Raw genomic sequence first — 16,851 nt, forward strand, 5'->3', positions numbered from 1 at the left:
TTTTTTTTTTTAAGATTTTATTTATTTATTTGACAGACAGAGACCCACAGCTAGATAGGGAACACAAGCAGGGGGAGTGGGAGAGGGAGAAGCCGGCTTCCTGCCGAGCAGGGAGCCTGATGTGGGACTCGATCCCAGGACCCTGGGGATCATGACCTGAGCCGAAGGCAGACGCTTAACGACTGAGCCACCCAGGTGCCCCTATTTTTACATTATTTTAAGTATAATTAACCTACAGTATTATATTAGTTTCTGGTGTACAATATGATTCAACATTTCTGTACATTACTCAGTGCTCATCATAAGGGTACTCTTAATCCCCATCACCTGTTTCACCCATCCCCCCACCAACCTCCCCTCTGGGAACCATCTGTTTGTTCTCTGTATTTCAGAGTCTGTGTTTTTGTTTGTCTTTTCTTTTTCTTTGTTTATTCATTTGTTTTGTCTCTTAAATTGTACATATGAGTGAAATCTTATGGTATTTGTCTTTGTCTGACTTATTTCACTTAGCATGATACCTTCTAGCTCCATCCATTTTGTCGCCAATGGCAAGATTTCATTCTTTTTTGTGGCTAATATTCCATTGTGTATATATATGTATATATACACCACATCTTCTTTACCCATTCATCTATGGATGGACGTTTGGGCTGCTTCCAGATCTTGGCTATTGTAAATAATGCTGCAGTAAACATAGGGTTGCATTATCTTTTCAAATTAGTGTTTTCGTTTTCTTTGGGTAACTCCAGTGGTGGAGTTACTGGATCACATGGTAATTCCAGTTTCAACTTCTTGAGGAACCTCCATATTGTCTTCCACAGTGGCTGCACCGGTGCACATTCCCACCAACAGTTCACAAGGGTTCCTTTTGCTCCACATCCTCACCAACAGCTGCTGTTTCTTGTCTTTTTGATTCTAGCCATTCTGACAGGGGAGAGGTGATATTTCCTTGTGGTTTTGATTTGTATTTCCCTGACTATGAGTGATGTTGAGCATCTTTTCATGTGTCTGTTGGCCATTTGTATGTGGGAATATTCTTGTCAAAGGCCTGTGAGGGGAGAACGGGAGGGAGAGCCCAAAGTAGCCGTGGCTGGCCGGGCTGACACTTAAATGTTTTACTGTCCATTCTGGCTAGATGACTTGCCTGCATTGATTTCATTTGACTGTGTGGTTCTCAACCTACAGACTGCGAGACAGAATTACCTGGGGCTATCAATGACAACACATGGATCTCATTTGGATCCTGATTCAAACAAACCTTAAATTATGAGATAACTAGGGTAATTCTCATACTGTCTGGATATTTGATAAGAGGTTGTCGTTCATTCTGTTAAGTAGGACAATGGTATGGTGGTTATGTTTTATTAAAAAAAAACACCTATCTTTCAGTGATTCATAGTGGATTATTTGTGGATGAACTAATGTAATCCATGGGACTGGCTTCAAAATAGTCCAGGGCAGGGAGTGACAAGAGTAAGACAGACTGGTGGTGACAGTAACGCAAGTTGAGTGACAGGTACGTTGGGAAGCATTAACCATTTTCTCTATTTTTGCTTACATTCAAATTTTTTCAAATAGAAAGTTAAAAGAAAAAGATCATTTGGGGAGCTTTTAAAACATACAGATAACTGGGCCACACCGAGTGATTCTGAATTAATTGGTCTGGGTTGAGGCCTGGCCTCAGCACTGTTTAAAAAAGCTCCCGGTGGGATTTTAACGTGTATCCCGGGATAAGAAGTGCTAATGGAATACAAGTTTTTTATCATATCCTTGCAACTACCCTGGGAGGCAGGCACTATTCACCCATTCTACAGATGGAGATGCTAAGCTCTAATAGTGGACTCACAAATTTGAGGAGTCCAAGATCTGAGTCAGGGTGAGTGTGAGGTGTGGGCACGTGGGCAGTGTGGTATGGTGACTTAGACCTGAGGTTTGCAAACTTTTCTGGGAGAGGGCCAGGTGAGAAATATTTTTGGCATCGCTGGCCCACAAATGGTCTCTGTTGCAACTATTGAACTTGGCCATTGTAACAAAAGCAGCCATACAACAGCAAAAGAATGGGCGTGGCTGTGATCCAATAACACTGTATTTACAACAACAGGCAGTGGGCCAGTTTGCGGAACTCTGGTTTAGAACATAGACATTGGTACCTGAGCCCATGTGCTCCTTCATCTACCTGCTGGCTGGTCATGTAGGAATCTCCACCTTCATGAATGGGGCATCATAATTATACCTACTGATGTAGGAAATGTTGGGTTTGGAACCAATGGCCAAGAAGGAATTCTTGAGGTGTCTTTGGTGCAAAAAGGTGGTTTTATTAAAGCATGGGGACAGCACCCACTGGCAGAAAAAAACTGCACTGGGGTCATGAGGAGTGGTCAATTATATATTTTCAAGCTGGGAGGAGGTTAGGGATAGCTTAAGTCTCTAAAGAATTTTGGAAGCAAGGATTCCAGGACCTTGAGGGGGCTAGCTATTGTTAGGAAAAGGTCATTTATTACTGTCTGGTAAAACCTTAGTCATGAGACCCTTCAGATGTATATCAGTGGGTCATATGCTTGGAGGATGATTGTCAACATATATCTTGGGGGGTAGAGATAAAGGAAGTTCCCAAAGTAATTTTTGTATGTTAAAGTAGACTCACAGGATCCTAGGGATCGGGCTAAGATTGCCTTTTGCCCTGAGCAAAATAGTAACACCAAGGCAGCTGAATTCCTAGAGGAATGTCACTCTGTCTGTTTCAAGGACTTGTTAATGGACTGTAAGTAGTAAGGAAATTTAATTTTTCTTTTGCCTTTGCTTCCTACATCACTTACCTCATAGACATGCTGTGATGGTTAACAAGATGGTAAGTGTAAAGCTCAAATACTAGCTTAATACATAGTGATTTGTACTTAGTATTATGGGCCAGAATGGTATTGGGTCTAAAATGGTCAGCAAAGAGTCAAAGTTGGGTTTTCAGTGCAGAGGAAAAACGGTAGGGCCCCTGTGATACTGTGATTTGTAGGTGTTAAACAACAAAATTCAACCTAGTAAATTTGAAGATCTAGTTGGCTTTATTAAGCAATTCATGAATTGGACAGCATCCAATCCAGCCAGTAGAGAGATGCCCCCAGGGGTTGTACAAAATGGAAGGTGGTTATAGGCAGGAGGATGTGGGAAGATGTTATTAGTAAAAGAAAAGAAAGGATTTTTTCAGGCAAGGACATCTTTTGTGGGAGAAGGGAAAGGCAGGGGTTTGTTTGTTTTGGGGGGGGTTTTTCATCAAGCAGATTATCTTACCACTGCTGAACAGGAAATTTCAGGTTGACTTTTGGAAGGTCATATTCCTAGGATAGGCTGAAACCGTAATTAAGTCTTGTTTGCCATTGGAGAGGGGAGGGACTCAAATGATTCAATTTGGGGCTTTTTTTTCTGTTTTAACATTAGAAATATATATATTTGGGCATTCAGATGACCAAATATATTTCTCATGTAGATTTGGTCTTTATCCATAGTTCCTGGCTCACAGCTCTCAAAACCTTGGAATTTCCTAAACAATAAAATAAGAGCAATGGAGCATCTTTTGTTACAGCATTTGGTCTCTTGTCCTCAGTTCCTGAAAAAAATGTTTCAGAACATAAACCATGAGGGACTCAAGAACCTCTTTCTTTCAAAACAAGAACAAAAACAAAAAACACAACCCATTTTTGCAATTGAAGCCCTGGCTTGCAAGTGCCTGGTCCCTGCTATGAGTTTCAAAAGCCCATTTCATAACCCCAAATCAAAAATCTGATTCTGTTCTCTGCTGCAGTCTCAGCCCATCCGTCCTGAGGCAGGACTCCATTGAAAGATGGAGGGTAAAGTGTATCAGGGTGGGGAGCTTCCATTAAGGTCTCAAAATATTGTTCACAGCATCCATTTTTTTAAAAAAGATTTTACTTATTTATTTTAGAGAGCATGCACATGCCAGGGTGGGGGAGGGGTAGAAGGGGAGGGGAGAGGGGGGGAGAGAGGGACAAGCAGACTCCATGCTGAGCTTGATGCCCCACGTGGGACTCAATCTCACAACCCATGAGATCATGACCTGAGCTGAAACCAAGAGTCAGACGCTTAACTGACTGTGCCACCTGGGTGCCCCTGTTCACTGCGTCCATTTTGCAGTGGGGCACTAGAAAGGCAATACATCATTGTGGTTAGGGGCATGGTTCTATAGCTAGACTATCTGCCCCCAAATGTGGGGCAACGATGGAGTGGAAGCTGGTGGCACAGGGGTTGAAAGGACTCACCCTAAGCAGAACAAAAGAGACCGAAGTTTACTGAATACACCACAAGGGAGTGGCAGGCAGGACAGCAGCAAAGAGGCTGTCTGCAAGGAGGTGGTGGGTGGGGGCTGTTTTAAAAGGGGAACTATGAGGCATGGCGATGTAAGGAATTTCCCCTTGTTTGGTAACGGTGCCTGGTTGTAAGTAGCCCATTGATTAGTTAGGGCCTATGGATATTTTAAGATGGGTCATCTAATGGGCCTGTCTGTATTCAGCCAGGGGGTCGCTACGGGCTCTGTCTACACTCTATTGCTCAAGGCTGTTTGCCTAAAAGGGGCCTCAAGGGGCACTGCACCCCAATGTTTATAGCAGCAATGTCCACAATAGCCAAGATATGGAAAGAGCCCAGATGTTCACTGACAGATGAATGGATAAAGAAGATGTGGTATATATATATAATGGAATATTACTCAGCCACCAAAAAGAATGAAATCTTGCCATTTGCAACAAGGTGGATGGAACTGGAGCGCATTATGCTGAGTGAAATAAGTCAGCCAGAGAAAGACAGATACCATATGATTTCACTCATATGTGGAATTTAAGAAACAAAACAGATGAACATAGGGGAAGGGAAGGAAAAATAAAATAAGATGAAAACAGAGAGGGAGGCAAACCATAGGAGACACTGAACTCTACGAAATAAACTGAGGGTTGCCGGAGAGGAGGTGGGTGGGGGGTAACTGGGTGATGGGCATTAAGGAGGGCACTTGATGGAATGAGCACTGGGTGTTATATGCAAACTGATAAATCACTAAATTCTACCCCTGAAATTAATAATGCAGTATATGTTAACTAAATTGAATTTCAATAAAGAATTTTAAAAATAATAGTAAATAAATAAATATGGCCTTTACACCTACTAGCTGTGTGGCCTTGGGCAAATTACTTAACCTCTCTGTGCCTTACTACACTCATTAATTGAGGATTACAATAGTACTATCCCTACCTCATAGGGTTGTCGTAAGAGATACAACAGTATGGAAAAGCACTAGAACAGTGCCTGGCACATGACAAGCACATTAAGCTATAGGTACTTATAAAATTTAGTGCTAGAATTGGTCATGATTCTCTACATTTTAGGCCAAAAAATTACATTAGATCTATTTTTTAAAAACCTTCAGATAGTTTGACAAACATACTTCCCAGGCAAATATCAAGTATTCATTCATTCATTCACGTATTTATTCATGCCACTTGTTCATTTTCCTACCATAAATGCCAGCAGTCAACAAAGTTGAGATCCTTATAAATTTAATATGAAGGTGTTACCTAGAATATACTGCTATAGGTCTTCTTATTTAAGACACTCATATAGTCTGTGCCACACAGAGAAACAGCTCTGTGCTTGAGGAATACTTGCGAAGATCTGAGGAGGTGAGTCCATGCTCTAAATTGTTAGGGAAGACATAATGAGGGAAAGTCAGAAAGGAAGCTTCTGACCCAGACCATTCTAACAGTTAAAAATTGCTAAATAAATAAATAAATAAATAAATAAATAAATAAATAAATAAAATAAAGGGAAAGAATTAGGAAAGGAGATCATGTCACAGATCTAAAATGTACTTTTATACGATATATACAGGGTATATTTCATATATATAGGACATATTTCATATTATTAAGAAAATCAGAATGCTGAACAATATGCATTAGCTGACTCCATTTGTGTTTAAAATTGTACATTCAAATGTGCATTTATATAGGAATTTTCAACATGTATAGGAATTCATTCCAAACTGTTAATAGTAGCTTTCTCAGAGGTGGGATTATGAGAGAGATTTTATTTTCTACTTAACATTTTTATTGTATTGTTTGGGATTTTTACAAGTGTGACTTTTTATGTCACTTTTTGTTATGACTTTTAAAAGAAATATTTACAGTTGAGAAAATCTGTTCAAATAGCAAATGGGGTACATTAATGGGAAATGAGGTAGTAAGCTTCCCATCATAAAGGGGCATTCAAGTAGGAGCTGCAACAGCATGAAGCAGAGGCTGTGATAGGGAATTGGACCAGTTATCTCTGAAGCTCAGAGGCTCGCCCTAGGACTCTGGAGTGGGACTCATCTCTGCAAAAGTCTCCCTATTGTCTGGGAGAGCCAGTGGGCTCAAGTGGCTGGAGTGCAATTTGGATTCTTGCTGCTCTGATTGAGGCCCTGCTGTTCTGAGCTATTCCTGTGCAATTTACACAGGGGCTGAAGTTAAGCTAACACTTTGCCTCTCTTCCAGTGCCACTGCCAAGCTGTGAGCACCACTAGGGAGGCAGTGGGCCATGCTCAGGCCATGTTCTCCATACATAAACTGGCTGGGCAGGGAGTGATGACGTGGCACTTGCCACCTGCACTGATAAGGGCTCCTGTTCCTCTTTGTGCCCCTGAAGGACAGCCATGAAGCTGCTATGGATGTCCCTGCTGCTAGCGGCCTCTTGCGTCTCCACTGTCCAGGGCTTGCCAGAGGACGTCAAAGAAGACAGCATCAACATATCCCAGCCCTTGCATATCGTGGAGGAAGGCAACCTGCTAGTGCTAACACCTGCTGGCCTGACCCAGATGCTGAACCAGACCCGCTTCCTCATGGTGCTTTTTCGTGAGTGTCCCCTACTCCTGGGTGGTGGGCGATGGGTGGGGTGAGATCTGCCTCCTTGCTCCTGGCAGCCAAGGGAATTTTATATATTGCTAAACACACAAGAACACATATTATTAACATATTTTAAAATAGTATGTATATACTCTCATTCCCAATTTCTAGATGAGAATACTGAGGTCCAGGGAGGTTAAGCAATTTGCAAGATATGATGTTGCCACTTTAGTCTTGATTTATATGTTGCTCCTCAGTCCCACTGAAGGTAAAAAGTCAAGCTTTACTCTTAGGTATCTTTATATTCTGAAACTCAACTTTCCCCTCTGTAAAATGGGCATGAGCAGCATGACCATACTGGGCTGTTGTAAAGATGAAATGAGGTAATATGTCAAGTAGCTGGAATGCAACCAGAGAACAATAAATGGTGACAGTTATGGGCAAGCTCTTAAGCAAAAATTTGCAGACCATCACCTTTATCTGAACTCTGCCTGTCCACTTTTGTTCTTTGGACTGTTGTTCTTTGCATCAGTAGACATTTCTTCTTTTCCTTAGGCCCTGGGCACAGAGCAGTGCCTTGGGGCAGGGTAGGAGGGATTTTCACGTCAGCTTTCACATAGTCAGCACTTACTGTGTGCTGGGTATTGTCCTGAGTGCCCCACTACATGTTAAGTCAGTTAATCCTCACAACAAGCCAGTGTGGTGGCACCATTTGTCTCCCTATTTTATAGCTGAGGAGACAGAAGCTCAAAGAGGCCAAGCGATTTGCCCAAAGTCACACAGCTCACAAGTGGGGACCGCAGACGCTGTGCTATACCACTTCCCACCTGTAAGGATTGCAAGGGTGCAGAAAGCAGATGTGAACACTGGATTCCAGAATCCTTCAGAGCCTCTCCTGGGGAGTGTCTGGATCCGTGTCAATCCCCAAGGCCTGCTTCCAGGTTGTACCTGGCCTGACTAGCACCCAGGTTCCTGGAGGCCAGGCAGTGCCTGAGGTTCCAGAGCTGGGCAGGGCAGTGCAGGGTGGGTGCTGTCCCTTTCCATGCAGCCTCTCCTCCCCTCTTCTTGGCTGATGCTCTGGTGTAGCCTTTTCTCCCGTCTGTCAGTTTGCCTTCCTCAAACACTGACCCCTCACAGGCTTCCTTTTCTCTCCAGTCTGACCAATGCATGTACTGGGATGAGAGGTTCATGGTCCTAGGCTCAAAAGCTGGGCTCTGCCACTTATTGGCGAGGTGACCTTGAGCAGGTGACCTTGATCGCTCTGAGCCTCTCTTTACTTGGCTGTAAAATGGGGAATTTAATAATATGATATAATTCCTAGGGTGCTTAGCACAGTGCCTGGTGCATAGTAAGAGCTTAAGAATATATTGGCTGTCATTCCTTTTATCATCATTTTGAGATTCCTCCTCTGCACAAAAGCGTTAATGATTTTTGCCTTGCTGGTTGTTGTGGTGATGAAAATGGGCTCAAACATGCAGTCATTAGTGCCTAGTGAGCATTCATTGGGCAGAAACTGTTATTATTGCATTCCAATTCACCCCACTTTTACTCAGCTTACTCAGTGCCAGGCCTTGGGTGGGCTCTTTGGGAGCCCCAGAGAAAAGGGGTCTTGGTTTCTGCTCTCAAAGACTGTCAGAAGTCAGGACTGTCACAAAGCAGGAGAAACTCTTTAAAATGATATTCATGCCATTAGAAGAGTCTAAAACGGTATACATTGGGTGCCTCACAGAGAAGTGACAGCTTGGACTTGTCCTGAGAAAGGGTAGTTTTGGCTGCAAACCAGTTGGGCAGCCTCCTTGGTCTTGGCTCCTGCATCCTTGCATCCTGGGATGCACATGGGTCTCCAGGTCAATGCGAATGCATCTTGAAGCTTGAAGTTTGGCTTGAAGTGAGAGAAATCTTTGTTATTTGGCCCCTCAGTGGTGCCCAGTGATGGACAATCTGCAGCCAGAGCAGTGGAGTCAGCACTCTGAAATCTATTGTTGCTGACATCAATAATTATCAAAGACCACATGCCAAGCACTGGTAAATCCTAAAGTGTTTTTTTTGTGGGTTTTTTTGTTTGTTTATTTGTTTTTTAACTTGAATCACCCACACACTTTTGTCTGTAAGTGACATCAAGGTTTGGAGTAAAGTATACAAGTTTGGGAGCCAGGCCAGCCTGAGTGTGAAACCCAATACTGCCATGACCTAGATAGGTGGCCTTGGGTACATTTCTTTGTGTCTCACCTTCATCTGTGGAGTGGGAATAACAGAAGTGGTGGAGTCATTGTAGGGATTGACTGAGGGTATCTGTGAAAGATCCGACACAGGGAAGATGTTCAGTAAATGAGTCCTCATCTTCCCGTGGCCCTGGGGCACAAAACAGATCATCAACTTTCTGTCAGTTAGGACTGGGTTCAGCTTCAAGGAATAAAGAATCTGCTAATGATGACTTAAATGCAAACCAGGGATAGGCAGTCAATGGCTGTCCTAGCAGCTTCATGGTGTTAAGGATGCAGGCTCCATCTATCTTCTTGCATCACCCCTGACACGTTGTAGCTTGTGGTCATAAGATGGCTGAGGTACCTCTTGTGATGTATTGTGCATTTTGCTAGGGGAAAAGAGGGACAGGCAAAGAGCAAAAGGACAAAATACGTATCAGCTAAATATGTCCCTTGGAAAAAAAAATCAGAACTTTTCCAGAAGCTCCACCAGTGACTTTTGTTATATCTTATTGGCTAGAACTGGGCCGTGGCTGTTCCCAACCTGAGGAGTCTGAAACGGAGAATGTTTTAGGTTCCTATCGCTATGGTCCAGGAATGGTTGATTCACAGTATTTGCCACAAGATCCAAGGTTGCAGGCTAACTTAAATGGGCCAAATATCTTGTTAGTTCTTTGCATACTGTAGGCAGTTTTTAATGGTAGATGAATGAAGTCCTTTAATCAAATAAATTCTAAAACTGGTTGCCTACTTTTGTACCCAAACTCTTTTGTTGTTCTGATTTTTTAAAAAATAAATATGTAGACAGAATACGTGCAAGCAGGCAGAGGGGCAGAAGGAGACAGAGAGAGAATCTTAAGCAGACTCCATGTACAGCGTGGAGCCCAAGGCAGGGCTCAGTCTCAGGACGCTGAGATCATGACCTGAGCTGAAATCAAGAGCTGGACACTTAACCAACTGAGCCACCTGGGCGCCCCTCATTGTTCTCATTTTGATTAGATATTTTAAAGATCACTGTGTTAGGGAAAGCTAACTGCTATATCAACTCCCAAATCTAGGTTTGCAAAGGTTGACTTCTCAAATCTTAGTCTCAGGCAGGTCTGCAGAGGAGCTTAGCTCCATATAGTCATTCAGTCAGCCAGGCTGCTTCCATCCAGTGCCTCAAGCATCACTTAGGGCCTAGAGTACTCCACTGAGTCCTCTGCCTCCAGCCAGCAAATGGATTGAGAGACAGAGGACATGCTTCTGAGCCAGGCCAGCCCTGGAAATGGTGCACATCCGTGCTCCTTGAAGTGCTGCCTGTGGACCAGCAGTGCCAGCATCACATAGGAGCTCATCAGAATTGCAAAATACCAGGCCCCATTCTAGACCTACTGAGTCGGAGTCCCAGGTGATTCACACGGACATTACCGGGTGAGAAGTACGTGTAACTTCTGCCCATGTTCCATGGGCTGCAGCTCTGCAGGAGTGGCTGGGAAACTCAGTCTGGCAGTGTAAATGAAAAGGAAAAAGAAGCAGGGTTTGGGGAACACATGGCATTTTCTGCCTTAATCACACTGCACCTTAAAGGAACCTTGACACGGCCTTTGATTCAAACACAACCTGAAGCTGGGCTGGCTGAGAGGCGGCTGGGCTGTGTAAGCTCTTCCAGACACTAAACCACCAGGAAAAGGCTTCTCTTCTGGGCAGCAATGTCAACAACGATTTCCTGCATGAGGCTGACTTTATGGACTGTTTGCTCAGGTTAACGTTCCAAGGACACCTGGTTCCCAAATCCAATAGGCACTTGTCAGTCCTCATCTTCCTTGACCTCTTTGCAGCCCCAACCTGAGACCCTTTGCCCTTTGGTGCCCATGAGCCCATTCTCTTCTGGTTCCCTTTGATCTCTCTGGCTCACTTCTCAGGTCTTTATGGCTCCTCTTCTTTCCCATAACCCTGAAATCAAGGATGTAACAGGCAGCCCATGGACTGAACACAGCCAGCAGGGGGGTTATGTTTGTGCCGTGCACTGTTTTAAAAATTGAATTTCACAACTAAAATTGAATTTACATCTGCTCTCGAAGAAACAGAAGATCTAGAGGCACAGGCCCACATTCTTGCAATGTGCAAGTAGCTGGAGCTGAGTAATGATTTTTTCTTTTGATCAGAAAACATGCCTGTCAGTTTGCCACATCCCTACCCAGCCAACCCCCACAGTCATACCCTGCCTCGCCCCTGTAGCATTTGAGTCTGTGTCCGCCGTCTGAAATCCAGGTCTCCTAGTCTCTTCTTAGTGTAGTCTCTCTGAGTGGTGTTACTTCAGTGGGGGAGTTTGGGTATGTGACAGCCTCAGCAGCTCGGTTGCCCTGGGTCCCAGAGCCTCCTCAGCTGGCTTGTGCAGCCTCTTCATAGCAACGTGGAACAAAAACATTCTTTTTGTGCCCTTAACCTTGATGGTTCCCAGAAGGGAAAATCTGATTGGGTCATTTTTGCTTCCATCCAACATAGAGCATGCCTGATGCATAAAATTCCATCAAAATAGTTCCAAGCTTCTGACCTCCATCTAGCCCAGACTGTTAATGGTTTCTTTCACTGTGCCAGGGTGCATGCTGGATTTTACTTCAAGCCTATGGAACAAAACCTTATAGGGGTGATCTGGTTTGGGCCATTTTCTTAATACAAGCCTGTGACCAGGGCAGGCACTTCTGCTTTGCTGATTGACTCCTCCAGCCGATTCCCCATATCCCTCATCCACCCCAGGACGTGGGCCACCACTTACACATCTGTTTCATGGTCTCCTTCAGGGAAGAACTGAGAACCCTGCAGCTCTACTCTACCTACTGTAGAACTGTAAGCTAATGGTTAGCACAGGTCAGACATCCAAGAAGAAGACATCCATCTTCTTTTTTTTGCTGCGGTCCTAATCTCTGATCCTGGACCCTCGATGTTGAAGGAACTAGAGCCACACGCTTTGCATGATACAAGGTACATCTCAACACACATTTACCCTTCCAAAAATGGCACAGCAGGTGGACAAGGCAGAGGAACCTGTCCTGTTTGCATGAGAATGCAAATCTCTGCCCAGTGACTGTTTTAATCAGGGCAGAAGGGGGAGTCCATGGCTCTTTAGGGCTTTAACTGACATAACTTGGGGATTGACGCTGAATCTGGGGCTACAGAGAGAGCCAACCAATTTTACATTCTTTTTTTTTTTTTTTTTGAGAGAGAGAGAATGAGAGAGAGCATATGAGAGGGAGGAGGGTCAGAGGGAGAAGCAGACTCCCCACCCAGCAGGGAGCCCGACGCGGGACTCAATCCAGGGACTCCAGGATCATGACCTGAGTCGAAGGCAGTTGCTTAACCAACTGAGCCACCCAGGCGCCCCCAATTTTACATTCTTTAATGACATTAAATGACAACCAATTTGAATACTTGAAACTTAAAGCATTCCCACTGGATGGTATTTCAAAGCAGTAAACACCAGCAGAGATTTTGTTATCTAAAAGAGACACTCAGGCTCATTACATTTGAATATCTGATTCCTTCCAATACATGTTTAAATCAAAATGAGTTCTCAAAAACTGGCAGGCCTTCTAAAGTGACCTTTGGAAAAACTAATCACTTGGGGAAAGCATTTTAAATGTTTTCTTTTTTCTAGGAATAAATAGGCTCTTTACAAAAAGGATTTTTCCAATATTGTCCCAGGAACATACTGTATAGTAACTCTCAAATCCTTAGCTGCTGCCCACTTTCTTAGCTCTCTGAGGACTCCAGGCTCAAGAGTCAATGGTGGATGGGACCTTTCCTCTTGCATGTTCCTCACGTGTCTCCAATGCCACGTGTTCAAAACAGAACTCAGCATTTTTTATTTGCTCCCTACAACTTGCTTTTTCTCATGCCCTGCCTTAACCGACAGCACCTCTCTCTACCCAATGTCAAAATCAGAAATCTCAAGGTCATTCTTGACTCCTCTCTATTGTCCCATTTAACCTATCACCAGGTCCTTGTTTAAACCACCTCCTAAAGCCCTCTGCAATCTTCAGTCTTCCCACAACCTTGCCACTGCCTTCATTCCAGCCAGTGTTCCCCACCTGAAACACTGCACCAGCCTCCTAGAGCATCTGCCCACCCCCTCCAATGCTGTCCTTACAGCACACCCAGAGATATTTTTTCCTTTTTTTTTTTTTTATTTATCTGACAGAGAGATAGAGGGCACAGATAGGCAGAGCGGCAGGCAGAGGGAGAGGGAGAGGGAGAAGCAGGCTCTCCGCAGAGCAGGGAGCCCGACGCAGGGCTCAATCCCAGGACCCCAGGATCATGACCTGAGCCGAAGGCAGCCGCCTAACCGACTGAGCCACCCAGGCGCCCCAGATATTTTTTTCCTAAAATGCAAGTCTGATTGGGTCACTTCCTGATTAAAAACCCTCAGTGATTCTCTAAGACCCCAAACTCCTTAACATGGCTACAGTGTCCTCTGCTTGGACTAGCCTCAGCCAGCTTCCCCACTTCACTTGAGAGCTATGCTTTAGCTTCTGAGTAATTTGTAGTTGCTGGATAGGTCACACTGGCTCAAGCCACAGGGCCTTTGCACTTACAATTCCCTCTGACCATTGTGTCCTCCTCCATTTCCTTGCCTCGATTGTGAGGTTTAAGCTCATGAAGCCACCTTGTCAGGAGGCTGTGTCCACCCTTACTCCCACCTACAGTAGCTAGCAGGCCCTTCCATGATGACGCAACCCTCTGTACCCTCCCTTTCATAGCACTTCTCACACTGTATTGAAACTGCTTTCTAACTTGTGGGCTTCATGGGGGACAGGGGCCAAATCTCATTCACCTCTTGATTACTAACATCTGGCATTGTGCTTGGTAGGCATGCATGAGATGTTGAATGAATGACGGAATGAAATGAGCTTTCTTTTGGCCCATAATGTTCTGCATGAATGAGGCAAGCAGAAAAGAATAAGCTACCCTTAGTGGGAGAAATCAAAATGAGGTATATCAGAAGCTGTCTCTAGGGTCATTTAAGAAGTACCCCTAAAGAAGAGACAGCAAGAGTCCAGGGAGCAGGTTACATGATAATCATGGTGATGATGAAGATGGTGATATGGATGAGGATGGTGATGAAGATGATGATGATGGTGGCCATTTATTGAGCATCTGTATTCCAGGCACTGTACTTGGTCTCACTGTCCCCATCTTACATATGAGGCAAAGACTTCTCAGAAAGGTTGGAAAATTTGCTGAATTTTAGACCAGGTCTGACACCAAGCCTGGTATTTAATCCATCTTACAAGACTGTGCTGATAACTGGAATAGTTATTTATTTATTCATCATTTATTCATTCATTCACTCAATATTTATTGAATACCTCTTATGTGTCAGACTTCTAGGCATGAAACAGATGGACATCCTTGCTTCATGGAACTTATGCCCTAAAGAGGGGAGATTGAGGTAAACAAATAAGTAAAGAATGTAGTATGTCTTCGGGTTAAAAGCACTATGGAGAAAAACAAAGAAGAGCAACAGAGAGAGCAAAGAGTTAGTGGAAGTGGGGCTGCAAATTTATATAGAGTTGTCTGGGAAGGTGACAATTCAGCAAGGACCTGAAGGCAGGAAGGCAGCAACCTATGCAGATAGCTGGGAGGAGGGCATTTCAGGCAAAGGGAACAGCAAGTGCAAAGGCCCTGGGGTGGGAATGTGCCACGATGGCTAAAGCTGAGGTGCTGAAGAGAAGTGGGAGATAAGATCCGAAAGGAGGTACAGTCCTTTAGGGCCTTACTGGCCATTACAATGATCAGAGGAATTTGTTGGCTAGTGCTTGAGGAACTAGAAGGGATTGGTTACCATCCTAAAGCTCCTATCATCTGCGAGCACCTCTATACACTATAATGGCCCTATGGGATGGGTAGAGGATTATTCTCAGAATATTTTTCCAAGCTTGATCTAGAGCTTGGTCTAAAGTAGGGTTTCTCATCCTCAGAGCTATTAACACTTTGGCCGGATGGATAATTCTTTCTTGTGTGATGCATTATAGAATGTTTAGTGGCATCCCTGACCTCTACCCATTAGATGTCAGTAGCACTCTAGTTGTGACAATCAGAAATGTCTCCAGATATGGCCAAATGCCCCCCATTGAGAACCAATGTCTAAAGAAAGGCATACTCCAGCTCCCTGTGCTGAGAGCTAATTTCCAATCCCTACAGTCTCACTTTCCCGTCCACCAGCCCCTCCCCTGACTCACACTGGCTGCTCAGAAAAGGGAACGTGAGGTTATCTACTAAAGATGCAGGCAAACATTGATTCTAGGTCTATTAGCCATTAACACATCTACACATCAGGTAGACATTCAGAGAGTCATTCCCTCTTCTAATATGACCCTGGGTCCCATTTGCTTACCCCAAAACCCACATGAGAGCCACACAATAGGCCCAGGCTTGTGTTGGATGACTTGGTGTTAGTCACCCTTGTCTCTCTTTCCCCAAGAACCAGAATATCTGCAGAGGATCCTGACATTTCCATTAAGACCCTCCCTTCACAGAGAGAACCTGGTCAGGGCAAGATCAAGGGTTCTCCACCTATGCCATCATAATGGTTAACGATTTGGGGGCACTTCTGTGCCAGAGCTTTGCACACCCTGTCTTACTATGTAGGATCATCTTAAGGTGTGGGATCAATTAGTATCCCCATTCAGCAGATGAGGAAACAGAGGTACAGAGATGTTTAAAAAACAACCTGCCTAGGCCACAGGTGCTGTAAACCACCATAACTGCCTGTTTTATGAGACAACCTAATGAAGTTCACTGAATACCATATGGCAGTCAGACAATGAGCTCTACCTAGATAGAACTTAGGACCCAAGGAAGGCTGTACTTGCAAGAGCTCTCGCCTCACAGCAGAGGACTCCCGGCCCACCCACAACCCACTGGGCTCCACTCTGCCCAAGCAACAGTGTACATCGGAATTGTTTCCACACCCCAGCCAAACTGGCATTTCCGGTTGGCCAGGGTAGGACATAGGCACCAAGACCTGAGAGGTGTAGGCATTCATTTCACCTTTGCAAACTTGGGTTTGCAGAGCCCCAGCGGTTTAAAAAGAAACCAGAAGACAGGACTGTAAATCATAAAAAGTGAATTTGCCTCTACAGATTCTCTCTGCTCTGATGGAAACCACCCCAGAGCAGGGGAGATGGAAAACCCACCCCCATCCCTCCCCTCCAGGAAAAAGGAAACTTTTTTAGACCAGCTCACCCATATGGTCAGTTAGAGTGTGAATCTGGGAGTCAGTCAGCCTTGGAGTTGAATCTCAGCCTAACCGCATATTAGCTATAAGACCTCTGGGCTTCTGTTTCTTGTCCGTAACATTCCTCACCTGGAATGGTAGATAACTCAGAGGCTGTTCTGAGGATTAACCAGGATAGCAACGGGGTTGGCACAGTAAGTGCTCAATAACTTGTCATTGTTGTTACCTTGTTATCATTACTGTCACCACCACCATCATCACCATCAGCCGCAGGAGCCATCCAGCTGCTCCGGTCAAGACCTCAGAGTCATCCTTGACTCCTCTCATTCATTCATACTCCCCATCCAATCTATCATCTCCTCCCATCTAGCCAATCTATCACCAGTCATCTCCTCCTTCAAAATCTCTCAGACCCTGACCACTTCTCACTCCCTCCACTGCCACTACCCTGGCTCAAGCTATTACCATCTCTCACCTGGATTATTACAGAGGCCTCCAACTGGTCTCCCTGGATCCACTCTCTTTCCCCTTTGGTCTAATGTTCATGTAA

General features: G+C 44.5%; 1 protein-coding gene across 1 annotated transcript in view; it reads left to right on the forward strand.

Moving 5' to 3' along the window:
* PDILT (protein disulfide isomerase like, testis expressed) overlaps positions 1-16,851 on the forward strand; it is a 43,360-nt gene that overhangs the window by 2,669 nt on the left and 23,840 nt on the right. Inside the window, exon 2 of the mRNA XM_035029518.1 lies at positions 6,682-6,887. Coding sequence (XP_034885409.1) covers positions 6,689-6,887 — 199 coding nt within the window. The 5' untranslated portion in view covers positions 6,682-6,688. The remainder of the gene's footprint in view (positions 1-6,681; positions 6,888-16,851) is intronic.

The sequence above is a fragment of the Mirounga leonina genome, unplaced genomic scaffold (genome assembly GCF_011800145.1).
Source record: "Mirounga leonina isolate KUSES-001 unplaced genomic scaffold, KU_Mleo_1.0 Mir_250, whole genome shotgun sequence".
NCBI lineage: Eukaryota > Metazoa > Chordata > Mammalia > Carnivora > Phocidae > Mirounga > Mirounga leonina.